This window comes from Scyliorhinus torazame, chromosome 13 (assembly GCF_047496885.1).
Source record: "Scyliorhinus torazame isolate Kashiwa2021f chromosome 13, sScyTor2.1, whole genome shotgun sequence".
NCBI classification, from domain to species: domain Eukaryota; kingdom Metazoa; phylum Chordata; class Chondrichthyes; order Carcharhiniformes; family Scyliorhinidae; genus Scyliorhinus; species Scyliorhinus torazame.
This window is the reverse complement of record NC_092719.1, coordinates 65,055,055-65,070,096: the sequence shown is the minus strand read 5'-3', so window position 1 is coordinate 65,070,096 and position 15,042 is coordinate 65,055,055. Positions and strand designations below refer to the sequence as shown.

Sequence of the window (15,042 nt, the reverse complement as noted above, 5' to 3'; positions counted from 1 at the left end):
TTACTCTTACCCACAATAAATGACTCTTCCACCTAGACTTTCTGCTAATCTGTGCTTCCCTGAAGTATTTTACAGCCCTTCTCACTGTATGTCAAATCTTCCATTTTCATGTCATCAGCAAACTTCAAGACTGTTCCTTACAACCTAAACAAAATCATCCATATGTTCACAGGTCCCTGAGGTATACCACTTCTAACACTTATCCAATTTAGGCAACACCTATTTATCGTAATGTTTTGTCTATGATTAGGCCTTTTATCTTTCCACTACATTTCCTTATTCCTGAGCTTTCCAGAAAGCCTCTTGCAAGATACCTTATCAAACACCTTTTGAAAATCCAAAGACACTTTGTTTCTTCAAAAAACTCTTCTTCCATTTGTTGAACACAACTTCCAATTCACAAATCCATGTTGACTGGTTTTGATTAGTCAATAGTCAGTTACTTTGGGCCGAACGCCTTGTCAAATTTTACAACTTGGGTCTTTTATCAATTCAGTGCTCTAATATTTGACCATTCATTCTCCTTTTCTGTTCTTACATTTTGAACCTGACTCAGTTGTTCTGCTTTGGTTTGTACAATGGGTGGGATTTTTTGCCCCCCCCCCCCCCCAGCATGTTTTCAGGCAGAGGAAACGGCTCACCATTGGCCCCCTGCAAGATTCCCGGTCCGGCCAAAGTCTGTGGTGTTCTGTATGGCTCAGCTCCCCCCCCCCCCCCAACCACTTGGGAGACCACCACGAGGGTGATCCCCTTCGGAGGGACTGGAAAATCCTGGCGGCGGCGGGGGGGGGGGGGGGGGGGAAGGTTGGAAAATCCCATTCGTTGTCTTTTTTAAAAATGCGTTTCCACTTTGACCACATGCTTTATCTTTATTCCAGTCTATCATGATGGATAAAATTATCTCAAATAGTTCACAGCTCTACCTATATTAATACTGCTCCCCCAACAGTGTCTACAGTTCTAGTGCAATGAAAGATTATTTTACTAACAATGCCATTTCATCATTTTCCCATGCCTCTGTCTCTCCTATAAATGTTATAACCATAATTAATTGAATACAGTCCTAATCTGAACCCTATAACTGAGGAAATGATGGTGTAGTGGTAATATCACTAAACTGGGAGGGGGGGGGGGCACGGCAGATGGGTAGCCCAGCAGCTTTTACTGGATGACCAAGTGTTAGTCAAGGGGGAGAACCTTCTTTGGAGGTACCTTGTGCCCAGCAGAGGCACCCCCTCCTCCCTATAAGGTCATAACACCCTCCTCTTTAACCCTCCTCCCCATGTCTCTCAAATGGAGTTCCCAACTCCCTTGTTGGAGTCTGGCACCGAGGCCCCCCAATACCCCAAAGGCAACTGAAGTCCGTCGTCCGTAAGCTCCTTTTCTTCAGGGACTGCCTGTAGTCCCAGCAGTCGCCACCGCTCTAACCTTGCACTGCTGGGACTGCATTGGATGGCAGCTCTCACAAGCTGGATTTGCTCCCCACACGGGGGCAGCAGTCTCACCCTGAGCCAGTTAATGCCCAGCCAAACACAAAACAGCTGCAGAAATTTGGTAGGTGGGCTCCTGATCAACCTTTTAGTTGCAGGGAGGTGCAGGGAATACAGAGTACTGCAAAATCCAGCCCAATTTACCATTCTGGTACTGGCAAAGGCTATTTTTCTGCGAAAGGCTTTCTTTCTTTCCCTGCTCATCCCAGTGCCAAAATGAATGTTAGTTCCAATTATTCGGATATGATAACATTTATAAAGAATGACATAACTTGTCATCAATAGTGTAGCCCAGTTAAGAGATCAGAATATGATTTTATTGCACATTATTTTTGACTGCGTTAGAATGAGTTCTGTAACTATTATGCTTCAAACAAGAACAAGCCAGACCCTCTGTGGAACAGCAAAACAAAAGCCCTGACAGTTTAAGGATAGTTCAAGCACAGTTCCTGACAGAAATTATTTGGAGTGTGAAATAGCTCTCATTCTCATTACAGAGATTACGAGAAAAAGGAATTGAACCTTTAGAAGCTCGCTGATTCTTTAGGTTCTGGTAAATCTTTCAGTGTGTTTTATTCAGTTTCCTTCCATTGTTTCCTTTTGGGCAATTAACACTGCTCAGATTCTATTCAATCTGATACTGTGAGTCTACTAACGGATATAACGTGCAAGGATTTTTTTCCCCCCTCTTCAATGTTGATTATTTCGCAGTTCCTGCCTTGTATAAATTGGACTGTTTTCCCAAGAAGGTACTTACTTAACTGGTCTTGGAGTTCACCCTGCTGAAGTTCAGAACATGTTGTTTTAACATTGTTTTGAAGTCAGTTTCGCTCCAGGCACTGGTCTGTCTGCCCTGAATCGTGCTCACCCTGAGCCAAGGTAACTGCTTCTCCTCTCTCAACCCTGTGCACAGCGGCCTGGACCGGGTGAAATTAAACAGCAGCATTGAAGAAAGCGGACAGATAAGAAAGCCAGAAGGGAAATGAAGGCGATTACTTGTATTAATCCATTATTTTATGCAGGGTGGGAGCGAAATAGAAACTGCAATGATTTGGTGCTTTAATTGTCTCTTTTCTGGTTCATACAGATGGTGAGCAATTATCTGTCTCTGCTTCTCGTCTTCTCATTGATGCCCAATTCTCAAGGTACTGGGATACGTTCAACTTTGAATGCTGCAGATTACTGACTTAAACTAAATCACGATATTGATGATGATTGCTTAATTCTGTAAATCAGCCCTCTATCATCGCAATGCTGAACTAACCAATTCCATTTTATTCCCAACTCCTTTGGTGCATTGGGTTAACCATATATATTTTTTGATACATTTGTCTAACAATGCAAATCCTGAGCAGTTAGTGGGTCACCACTGTGAGCAGGTGAAACTGAACAATGCCTTTCTCTCTGTATTGTGTCTGTTGTCCAGGGCAGGGGAAATCATCATACGCTGAGGTCAAGATCAAATCGAACAACGATGCTCGCTGCAGCCTTTTCGGTGACCATCGCATCCAGACCTTCGATGGGAATTTTTACGAGTTTCCAGGACATTGCAGCTACAAACTGGCCGGCGACTGCTTCAAAAACTCATTCTCCCTTCTAGGTATTTAGTGTTCCCATTTCAAACTTTGGATTTTGAATTATTCCAGTTGGGTACGTGATTTTTGTTCAAATTACTGTGCTAATGCTTGATACACATCAATGCACCATTTACTTTTCAGGTAACTACCACGCTGGAAAACGGAAAAGCATTTCTTTGTACCTGGGAGAATACTTTGAAGTCACTATAACGTTAAAAGGAGAAACAACAGTGGGAAAAAAGAGGTAACAGAAAACTAGTGCTACGCATATACTGGGTACAGTTTCCCTGTTGTCGGTTCAGTGTCTTTGCTCCTTGCATTAGAGGTGGTTCAGAGAAGATTTACTGGATTGATTCCCGGGATGAAGGACTCGTCTTGTGAAGAGAGATTGTGCAGTGTAGGTCTAAATTCACTGGAGTTTAGAAAAATGAGAGGAGATCTAACTGAGGTTTATAAAGTGCTGAAGGGGATTGACAGGGGAGACGTAGAGAGGATGTTTCCACTTGTTGGGCATTCTAGAGTGAGAGGTCGTAGTTTTAGGCTAAGGGGTGGCAGATTTAAAACAGAAATGAGGAGGAATTACATCACTCAAAGGGTCCTGAACCTATGGAATTCTCGACCCCAGACTGCAGTGGAAGCCAGAACACTAAACAAAATTAAGGAGATAGATAGTTTTTTGGTGGCGGGATGAAGGGTTATGGGGAGCAGGCAGGAAGGTGGAGATGAGGCCAATATGCTATCAGCCAAGATCGTATTGAATGGTGGAGCAGGTTCGAATGGCTGAAATGCTCCCAGTTACTCCTGCTCCTTGTTTTTATGTTTTATTCTCTCTGGCCACAGTGTGCCTGCTTTAGCTACAGTGACCGTGTGTTGGGTACAATGTCCCTCTTCTGTGTGGGGTGCAGTGCCACTGTACTGGGTAAAGAGTTGCTGTACTGGGGGCAGTGCTCCTGCTCTGGGTACAGTGTCCCTGAACAGGGTGCAGTGCCTCTGTACTGGGCAGTGTCCCTGTACAGACTGCAGAGTGCCAGTTGTGTGTGCAACATCCCTACTCTGGGTGCAATCTCCTTGTATTGCGATGTTGTGTCCCAGATCAGGGTACAATTCCCATATGTTGGGTATGGTGTCCCTGTACTTGGCGCAGTACTCCTGCTCTGGGCACAGTATTCCTGCCCTGAGTACAGTGTCCCTGTCCTTGGCACAATATTCCTGCTCTGGGTACAGTGCCCTTTTTCTGGGTACAGTGCTCATGGTCTGGGTGCATGCCCAGAACAGGGGAGTCCTCCCTGTGCTGGCCAATATTCATCCCTTAATCAATATCACAAAAACAGATTACATCACTGTTTGTGGGAGTTCGCTGTGTGCAAATTGATGATGCGTTCCCTACTTCACAACAAAGACTACAGTTCAAAAAGTACTTAATTGGCTTTAAAGCAGTTTGAGGCGTTTGATAGTCATAAAAGTCAGTATATAAATACTTTAACTTCAACCAAGGGTTAAATTGGGCTGGGTGTAAGCCCAGAATTTCTCCCATTCTAACTATTTTCCCCCAATGGGTGGGTTAGATTAAAATTCTTCCCTTTGAGTATATTCTGAATGCAGAGCACCACAGGAGTCATGCGCTCCTGAAGCCATTTCATGTTTATAATATTCCTGTAGTTCATACAGTGTGTAAACTTAAATCCATTGTTGCTGTTTTGCTAGGATCATGCTGCCGTTTGAATCCCACGGTGTGTTTATAGGGACGGAAGCAGGTTTCTATATCATATCCAGCGATGAACATGGGTTCACAGTTCGGATTGACACAAGTGGAAATGTGATCGTCATGCTGTCGAAAAAATATTTTAGTCGGACATGTGGACTTTGTGGCAATTACAATAACTTGCCTCAAGATGATTATATAACTCAAGAAGGTAATGTAAAATTATTAATGAAAAATCACCCGATTTTGAAACATTTATAAGTGGAAATCCATTGCGAGTGTTAGCACAATCCTCATGATCTGTTGTTATCCCGGCTATGGCTTGTAAATGTTGACACATAAATTGGCATGATTTCAGTTATCCCTTGCAAATGTTGGACTGCTCCCAGAAATCCTTGCACATACTGGCAGATTCCCAGGAACCTCCTACACTAATCGGCCTGTTCCTGGGCATCTTCTGCACTCATCCCAGCAACCTTCTGCAAATATTTCCAGGTATCCGTTGTTCTCTGGAATTGCCTATCTGAACTGATGTACATTGGAGGATCCCCTGATAATAAGGATATAATCCTCCAAGGGAGCTCTGAAATAATGGATGTTTTCTTGGGTATAAATTGTGGAAATATTGCCCTTGCCCTAAGGTTCTCTGCAAATACATCTCTGGTCCGCATACACTTTTTTATATTGGGGAGGTCATACTCTAGCTTCCAAAAGATAATGTCAGTTACCCAAAGTAAAGCACATTTTTAGTAACAGAAGCCATTTTTATTGACTTTTTAAGGGGGTGCCCAGATACATGAGGTACAAATTCACGGAGCCTCAAGAATGAATTTGAAATAAGTGAAATGTATAAAAACCACCATCCATAAGGTGCAAGTCAGGAGTGTAATGGAATGCTCTCCACTTGCGTGGATAGTGCAGCCTCAAGAACACTCAAGAAGCTTAACACCATCCAGGACAAAGCAACCCGCTTGGTTGCTACCCCTTCACAAACATTTCAATCCCTCCACCACCAACGAACAGTGGCGGCCGCGTGTACCATCTACAAGATGCAGGAACTCACCACATTCCTGAGGCAGCTCCTTCCAACCCCATAAACAGTACTAACTAGAAGGACAAGGGCAGCAGATACATGGGTACACCACCACCTGGACGCTCAGTCGAGAAATTGGGGAACCAGCCAATCCAGCCCGTAATCTCTTTCTTTCACAGTATCATTAATCTGGCTCTATCTGTTTATGTAGCTCTAGCCTGCATTCTTATAATTAATTGATCCACCCAGCCCTGACACCATCCCCGAAAAAGTGGTTTCAAGTTCCAAGATGCTTTAGAAATACTCTCCACTTAAATTGAATGCACCGAGCGCCAGAGCTCAGTCTGATTCTTGAATACTTGTTCCATTACAGGTCAACTTTACAATTTTATTTGTATTATACATTAAATAAAAACCAATGTAATTATCAACAGTCATTGAACAAAGTAAAGAATAACTTGCAATTGTCACATTTACACATAGTTTAATTGTGACATTCACGTGCAAACTTATGGAAACAAACACTAGAACTTGCTGTTAAGAAAGCCATTTTGTATGATAATACTACCACCAGAATTCTGAATATGTTTAGAGACAAACTGCTATTAGTACTAATGATGCTCAAGAAATAGAAATAAAGCTCAGAGCAAGTGAGTTGATGCTCATTACTCTACAGGTTTTAAATTGCTGATAACTGGTTCACTAATTAGTGAGGGCTTAGGACTATGATATCTTTTTTAAAATTATTTATTTATTCATTTACAGGATGTGGGCTTTGTTGGGTAGATCAGCATTTATTGTCCATCCTTAATTGCCCACGTGAAACTGCTGGTGAGCTGCCCTCTTGAATCGCTGTTGTCCCTGAGGTGTAGGAGCCCCACAGTATGTTTAGGGATGGAGTTCCAGGGTTTTGACCCAGCGACAGTGAAGGAATGGCAATATATTTCTAAGTCAGGGTGGTGAGTGGCTTTGCGACGAGTGTCCAGGTGGTGGTGTACCCATGTATCTGCTGCCCTTGTCCTTCTAGTTAGTTCTGTTTATGGGTTTGGAAGATGCTGCCTCAGGAATTTGGTGAGTTCCTGCAGTGCATGTTGTAGATGGTATCAGTAAGGAACTGAAGTGATAAACCTTGGAAAGTTCAAGTTCATATGACGATTAAAACCACGGGGATTTGTCACAGGTTTTCAGGTGGAGAACAATTACGATTTTGCCAACTCGTGGGCAATGAATGATGCTGAGGAGCTATGCAACAGAGCGTCTCCTCCGAGCAAAACCTGCAATATGTCTTCTGAGGCAATACAAAACGTGAGTTCGGCATTTCAATAAAGATATAGAGGGGGCAATTCTCTGAGCCCCACGCCTGGCCGGAGAATTGCCGCAACCGCGCCACGACGTCCCAACGGCGGTGCCGGCGCGCGATTCTCTAAGGTGCAGAGAATCGGCGCCATTTGCGCCGCCGCGGTTGGTGCGGCATTGGCCGCGGGCTGCTGGAATATACTGCCCGCTTTCCCCAGGCAGCGGGAGGTGTAGATGGAGTCAATGGATGGGAGGCAGGTTCGTGTGATGGACTGGGCGGTGTTCACGACTCTCTGAAGTTTCTTGCGGTCCTGGGCCGAGCAGTTGCCATACCAGGCTGTGATGCAGCCCGATAGGATGCTTTCTATGGTGCATTGGGAAAAGTTGGTAAGTTTCAGCCTCAACCAACAACTTAGGGAGTGAATTCCTGACGCCCACCACCCTCCGGGTGGAAACAGTTTCTCACACCTCCTGTAATCCTTCTACCAATCATCTTAAATCTATGCCTTCTGGTAATTGACCCCTCAGCAAGGGCGGGGGAGGACAGGTATTTCCTGTCTACTCTATCCAGGCCCCTCACAATTTTGTACATCTCAGTTCGGTCACTCCTCAGCCTCCTCTGTTCTAAGCGAAACAACTCCAACCGAACCAATCTTCGCTCCCAGTTGCCCATTTTGAATGCAGGCACCATAACCTTGTCAAAGAAACTAATATACAAATAGGACAAAGGGCTTTAGCACTGTCATTTTAACTGTATACTTCAAAAATAATGTCAACATCGTAAATATTAGGATCAAATGTTTTGGAGCAAAAGGAACACTGCTATGAAGAGTGAGGATTTCAGTGTTTCTACTTCTGTGTGTTTAGATCAATATTTCTGAGTATCAGCTTAACATTTTCAGTGGCAATAATTTCATGGCCTGAAAAAGTCAATCTATGGGAAACTAGAACATTCTACTGAATCACGGGTATACTAATGAGTAAAAAATAGTTAATTAAGTATGCTCCGTTCACATGTAAAAACTGCATGTGTAAATCAATCTATGTCTAAGAAGATATAATCCTTGACTGACAATTAATCAAATCTGCCTCTTGCGTTATTGTCTCCGTCACTTTCCAGACTTGTTTCCAGGAACCGATTAAGAACAGGAAAGAGCTAAGGAGTGGCTATCATCAGATTAGCCTTTCAAAGAACTGGGCACAATGAACCGTTTAGTGCTTAACAGTTTGGAGATTCTGGGGGCGATTCTCCCAAATGGAGCCCAAGTGTTCGCACCGTTGTGAACATCGTCACGTTTCACGACAGCGCGAACCGGGCCCGGGTATGACTGATTCTGTCCCCCCAGGGGGCCAGAATGGTGCTGGAGCGGTTCATGCCACACCAGCCTCCCTTGACAGTGCCAAATGGGCGCTGCGCCAACCCGCGCATGTGCAGTTGGGCCGCGCCAACCTGCGCATGCGCGGGGGACTTCCTCCGCGCGCCGGCCCCGACTCAACATGGCGCGGTGTTCAGGGGTCGGCCCCGCAGGAAAGTAGGCCCGGGGGGAGAGGCCGGCCTGTCTCTGGTGGGCCCTGATCGCGGGCCAGACCCCATCGGAGCTCCCCCCCCCCCCCTCCCCGGGGACGGAGCCCACCCCGATCGTTTGCGCAGAGTTCCCGCCGGCAGCGACCAGGGGTGAACGGCGCCGGCGGGACTCTGTCGTATCCGCACGGCCGCTCGGCCCATTCGGACCGGAGAATCGGCGGCCCCGCCGATTCCAACGGCCCGCGGCCCAACTGCGCATGCGTGGGTTGGCGCAGCGCCCATTTGGCGCCGGTAAGGGAGGCTGGTGTGGCATGAACCACTCCAGCACCATTCCCTCCCACCCGGCTTACTCACTCTTCCAACTTCTTCCATCGGGCAGGAGATACAGAAGTCTGAGAACACGCACGAACAGACTCAAAAACAGCTTCTTCCCCACTGTCACCAGACTCCTAAATGACCCTCTTATGGACTGATTTCATTAACACTACACCCTGTATGCTTCATCCGATTCCAGTGCTTTTGTCGTTACATTGTATATGTTGTGTTGCCCTATTATGTATTTTCCTTTATTCCCTTTTCTTCTCATGTACTTAATGATCTGTTGAGCTTCTCGCAGAAAAATACTTTTCACTGTACCTCGGTATACGTGACAATAAACAAATCCAATCCATTTAAAAAAGTACCTGGATCTGTATCTGAAGCTGTAACCTGCAAGGCTACGGACCAGGTGTTGGAAAGTGGGATTAACATGGGCAGATAGTCTCTTTTTTGGCTGGCGCAGACACAATGGGCTGAATGCAGGGGCTGTTTAACACAGGGCTAAATCGCTGGCTTTGAAAGCAGACCAAGGCAGGCCAGCAGCATGGTTCAATTCCCATAACAGCCTCCCCGAACAGGTGCCGGAATGTGGCGACTAGGGGCTTTTCACAGTAACTTCATTGAAGCCTACTTGTGACAATAAGCGATTTTTATTCATTTCATGACCTCTTTCTGTGCCGGAACATCTGGTTAATTGCCGATGTTGGTAATCATTGCATAGAAAGAATGTGCGTTGCGCGTGTATTGGCAAGTATATTTTTCTAATATCGCAAACTTTTATTTGGACACAGGACTTCATGGGAAAGTGCAGGATGCTCAAAACCAGCCAAATATTTGGAAAATGTAATGATCATGTGGATCCAGAGCCATTCATCGCCAGTTGTGAGGATGACACATGTCATTGTGAAGGAAGGAATTGTCACTGCCAAGCATTTCTGGAATATGCAAGGTCCTGTGCTCAGAAAGGTTTCATCCTCAATGACTGGTTTACAGCAAGTGATTGTAGTAAGTACAGAATTGATTTTTTTTTTTGTAAATGTCATATGATTTTTGTCATTATTAAATAATGTCCTTTTAAGATTTGATATGCTTTCGATCTTATTATTTGACTTTACTTGCTTCTATACAATTAAGGTCAATATAAAGACCCATTGTTACTATCACTAATAAACTGGGAAACTAAATCAGTTTTGAAATTGATCTGAAAACTGAAGTCATTCTCATTCAGTCACTCAAATCACTTACAGATTAGATTGTTAGTTTATGATAGTCTTTTCTGTAATATTATTTGAGGAGCTGGTTTAGCTCAGTGGGCTAGACTGCTGGTTTGTGATGCAGAGCAAGCCCAGCAGCGTGGGTTCAATTCCTGTACCAGCTGATTTTATTCATGAAGGCCCCTTTGCAACTTTGCCCCTTGCCTGAGTTGTGGTGATCCTCAGGTTAAATCACCACCCGTCAGCCCTTCCCTTCAAAGGGACTATGGTGACTTTATCTTACCTAATGATAGTAATTCTATTGATAAATACATAGGTGCACCGAAGAAAACAGTTTTCCAAAATTTAGCTTTATTCTCAACTGACAAATTTTACAAGAAAATATCCAATCCAAATAGAAATGAGGGGTGCATTCAGCTAAATTGCATGTTTAGCCGCAGGGCCGAGACATCTGGCTATCCAACGGCACTTTGCCGTTTCTTTTGGCCTTGGTGCATTTCTCCCCGCCAAGGCCACACTCGGAGGGATTTCCTCTCGTCAGCAGGAAAGGCTCCTCGCAGATCAGGGCGCCATTTTGTCCCGCAGCCTTGGCCTTTCCCTCGCCACCCCCGCATTGTTGACCCCCCTCATCCCTCCAACCTTGAGGAGACCTCCGAGAACCACCCCTCACCCCTCCTCTGCCTGAGACACCCTGGCACTGCCTGCCTGGCATCTTGACATTGCCCCTAGAACCTGGCAGCACCACCTGGGTGCCCTGGCAGTGCCAGGTGAATCTGGCATCTGGGTAGTTAAATGAGCAATTATCCTAATTTAAATATTTAGATCTGGATCTCGCTAGCGATGGCGAGCTGCAGATCGCATCGGGTGGAACAAGTCGGGTGACTTGCGCGAAGTTGCAAGCTCGGCGAGGAGCCCTCACATGCGATTCACCCATCGCACTCAGACTTTCAATGAGATCGCTGAATCCTGCCTGAGATTTTTATTCTTAATTCTAATGATGTCATATATCAAGGACTAACCAAGTGAAATATGGTAATACCCCAGCACACCATACCTCATCTACATTGTGGTAACTGTCCAGATTTTGCAAACTAATTTTGTCTGATGTAAGTGCACTTTTTGTTTTAAAAGTCCTGAAATGTCCACCTGAAATGAAATATCAAGCATGCGTGCCAGCCTGTGAACAAACCTGCAGGAGTTTAAATATCAATCAGTTATGTCACGAGCAATGCATGGATGGCTGCAGTTGTGAAGGTGATTGTTTTACCTACTACATTTCAGACTTTTATCAGGAGCACTGTATTACATGAGTATTCGATGCATTATGATACAATGTTTGGGTTTCAGATGGGAAAATACTGGATGGGGACACTTGCGTAGCTCCTTTGGATTGTTCTTGCATGCACATGGGGAACCAGTACCCTGCAAGTTCAAGTATCTCCCAGGACTGCCATGCATGGTTAGTATTGAAACGAAAGTCTGTAATAACCTCTGGTTAAATGTTAGCTGCGGGATGCATCATACTAGCTATTAGGAGTGCCAATCAAGCATTCCCATTCATTGGGTGAAGCTTAGAAAAGTATCTCAAGCTTTGAAAGAAAATCCCCCCATTTAATCCCCAGCCCATTGCACGTTTTCCGCAGGTCTCGCAGCACCTGTGGAGAAAAAATGCTCCCAACAACCCTTCTTCAGCACACATTTCTGAGCTAAATTGCAGATTGGGGCTAAATTAAGGATGTTTTAGATGATTTGTAAGAGAATTATGTTTAAACGATACATTTTTAAACGGGTGTCAAGGGAGGGGAATGGGTATAGAAACACAAGGCTAATCTTGAGGCTGTATTGCATGCCTGATCGTTTTTCTCAGATCTCCAAGTTGCACTGTTGCATTGTGCCTGACCAGACCTTTCAATTCAACTTGCATAGAAGTCCCAATTTAATAATGTTATCATCACCTTCCATCTCCTTACACCAATTCTGTAGTTTGCTAACTTTGCACTTTTGTTTTACAGTGTTTGCAGCCATGGAAAATGGGAGTGCACCAGTGAGGATTGTCCAGGTGTGTGCCTTATTATACAATGAAAATAGTAACATTAAGAATCGGGGGCGAAATTCTCCCCAAACGGCGCGACGTCCGCCGACTGGCGCCCAAAATGGCGCCAATCAGACGGGCATCGCGCCGCCCCAAAGGTGCGGAATGCTCCGCATCTTTGGGGGCCGAGCCCCGACATTGAGGGGCTAGGCCGGCGCCGGAGGGATTTCCGCCCCGCCAGCTGGTGGAAACGGCGTTTGTTGCCCCACCAGCTGGCGCGGAAATGACATCCCCGGGTGGCGCATGCGCGGGAGCGTCAGCGGCCGCTGACAGTTTCCCATGCATGCGCAGTGGAGAGAGTCTCTTCCGCCTCCGCCATGGTGGAGGCCGTTGCGGAGGCGGAAGGGAAAGAGTGCCCCCACGGCACAGGCCCGCCCGCGGATCGGTGGGCCCCGATCGCGGGCCAGGCCACCGTGGGGGCACCCCCTGGGGTCAGATCGCCCCGCGCCCCCCCCAGGTCCCCGGAGCCCGCCCACGCCGCCTTGTCCCGCCGGTAAATACCTACTTTAATTTACGCCGGCGGGACAGGCAATTTCTCGGCGGGACTTCAGCCCATCCGGGCCGGAGAATTGAGCGGGGGGGGGGGCCGCCAACCGGCGCGGCCCGATTCCCGACCCCGCCCAATCTCCGGTACCGGAGACTTCGGCAACCGGCGGGGGCGGGATTCACGGCAGGCAACGGCCATTCTCCGACCCGCTGGGGGGTCGGAGAATGACGCCCCATGTCAGTTTACAAGAGTCAGATTTTCTTGAAAATCCCCTGGAATCAGGTATGTAGCCAATAATTTGAAGTTGGAACACACAATTAATCTGCTTGTGTCACATTGTCCCCTGCCCACCTCCAGACTCCATGTGCAGATTGGCATTTACAGCTGAAGATATCTCACTTGTGGGCACCAACATATGTGCTTGTCTGAGTTAGCATTAAAAAAAAATGCAGATCAATGATGAGAAATATTTTTAATCCCTTCAGCTGATTTCTTCCTAATGGCGATGCTGAAATAGATTTTCACAAATTTACATGTCTTGTATAAACCAACTACACTTGTGTCGTGACAAGCATATATGTAATCATAAGCTGACAAATCCAGCTGAAGAGCTACAACCTTCATGCAAGGCATCACCAAGAAATTAGTCACACCCGAGAAAGTCATCAAAGTCCCAGAGGACTGCTCATCCCTTTTTGAGAGAGAGAGAGCTGACTGGCGGTGATTTAGCCTTAGGGTCACCAAACCACAGGCAAGGGACAAGGTTGAGAAGGTGGGGCCTTCATGGATAACCTCAACCAGTATGGGAATTGAACTTGAGCTGTTGGCATCGCTCCACATCACAAACCAGCTGTCCACCTAATCAACACCCCCTGCCCCCCGCACCCTCGAACACCTCAGTCATGAGATAAATTAATTAAATAAAATATACTTGAAACACCACTTTGTATTATGTTGATAAGTCAAACCACTGTTGTATAATGTCTTGACTTTTCTACATTAGGGGAATGTTTTGTCATTGGACAATCGCACTTTAAGAGTTTTGATGATAAGTATTTCACCTTCAGTGGAATGTGCCAGTACTTACTGGCAAAGGACTGTGAAGAAAACAGATTTACAGCCTTCATTGAGAAAGTGCAGGTACAGAAGATGGGTATTTTAACTCTGTTGAATGCTAAACAGTACCCATGATTAGCAGCAATGTTCAGTATTTTAAACTCTCTTCCCCAGTGTGCAGACGACCCAGATGCAGTTTGTATAAGATCGGCTACACTGAAGTTCCAAGAGCTGAGCAACATCACTATTAAGCTTAAACACGGCGGCAGAGTTTCAGTGAATGGCATGGATGTACAGCCACCGCTAATTCAAGGTTTACACTTAAACTTTACCTATAGTAACTATGCATTAGAAGAGGTTACTTGTTCTGTATAATGAAGGAACGTTTTCTGTTCCGATTCAGGTTTGTTAACTGGTGAAAAAAAAAGTAAAGTAGTTAAAACAGAGAACAGACTCCTTCCTGCATTTCTTCCCTCTGCCTTCTTGCTTTCCATTGTTTGAATTCTGGGAAGCTCAGTTTCTCTCTTCCAGTAATATGGGTTCCCAATGTCTGGAAGAGATGTTTCTTCTCAAATTCCCTTCACAACCTCTGTTCCTATATAGTCACCCATTGGGTTTTCGAATCACTTCCAGCCCCACTCTCCACTTCCCACTTCTTTACAGACTGTAACCTCAGAGTAGGAGATTCAAGGGTCAATTAAAACTCCTGACGTGAGGATTTGTTGTCAGGAACTGAGGCTAATAGCCAGCCCTCAAACATAGGTGGTGTGGTAAATAGTGAGGAGGAAAGCCTTAGATCACAGGGTAATACAGACAAGTTGGTTAGATGGGCAGAAAAGTGGCAAATGGAATTTAACCTTGAAAAGTGTAAGGTAATGCATTTTAGGAAGACTTGCTCCAAGACAAGGGGATATACAATAAATGGTAGGACCCGAGGAAGTACAGAGGAGCAGAGTGATCTTGGTGTGCATGTCCATAAACCCTTGAAGACAGCAGGACAGGTAGGTAAAGTGGTCAAGAAGGCATATGGGATACTTGACTTTATTAGCTGAGGCATAAAATATTAGTTCAGGGAGGTTATGATGGAGCAGTATAAAATATTGGTTAGTCTACACCTGGAGTACTGTGTGCCGTTTTGGTCCCCATACTATAGGAAGGACGTGTTTGCACTAGAGAGGGTGCAGAGGAGATTCATCAGGATGTTGAATCCTGGTATAGAGCTTTACAGCTACAAAGAGAGTCTGGTAGGCTG

General features: G+C 45.5%; 1 protein-coding gene across 1 annotated transcript in view; it reads left to right on the top strand.

The window, feature by feature from the left end:
- Positions 1–2,256: 2,256 nt before the first annotated feature.
- Positions 2,257–15,042, top strand: part of vwf (von Willebrand factor) — a 130,386-nt gene continuing 117,600 nt past the window's right edge. Inside the window, 12 exon segments of the mRNA XM_072471681.1 lie at positions 2,257–2,369; positions 2,578–2,635; positions 2,917–3,090; positions 3,209–3,311; positions 4,772–4,980; positions 6,983–7,107; positions 9,733–9,946; positions 11,287–11,409; positions 11,503–11,614; positions 12,168–12,214; positions 13,738–13,874; positions 13,965–14,103. Coding sequence (XP_072327782.1) covers positions 2,578–2,635; positions 2,917–3,090; positions 3,209–3,311; positions 4,772–4,980; positions 6,983–7,107; positions 9,733–9,946; positions 11,287–11,409; positions 11,503–11,614; positions 12,168–12,214; positions 13,738–13,874; positions 13,965–14,103 — 1,441 coding nt within the window. The 5' untranslated portion in view covers positions 2,257–2,369.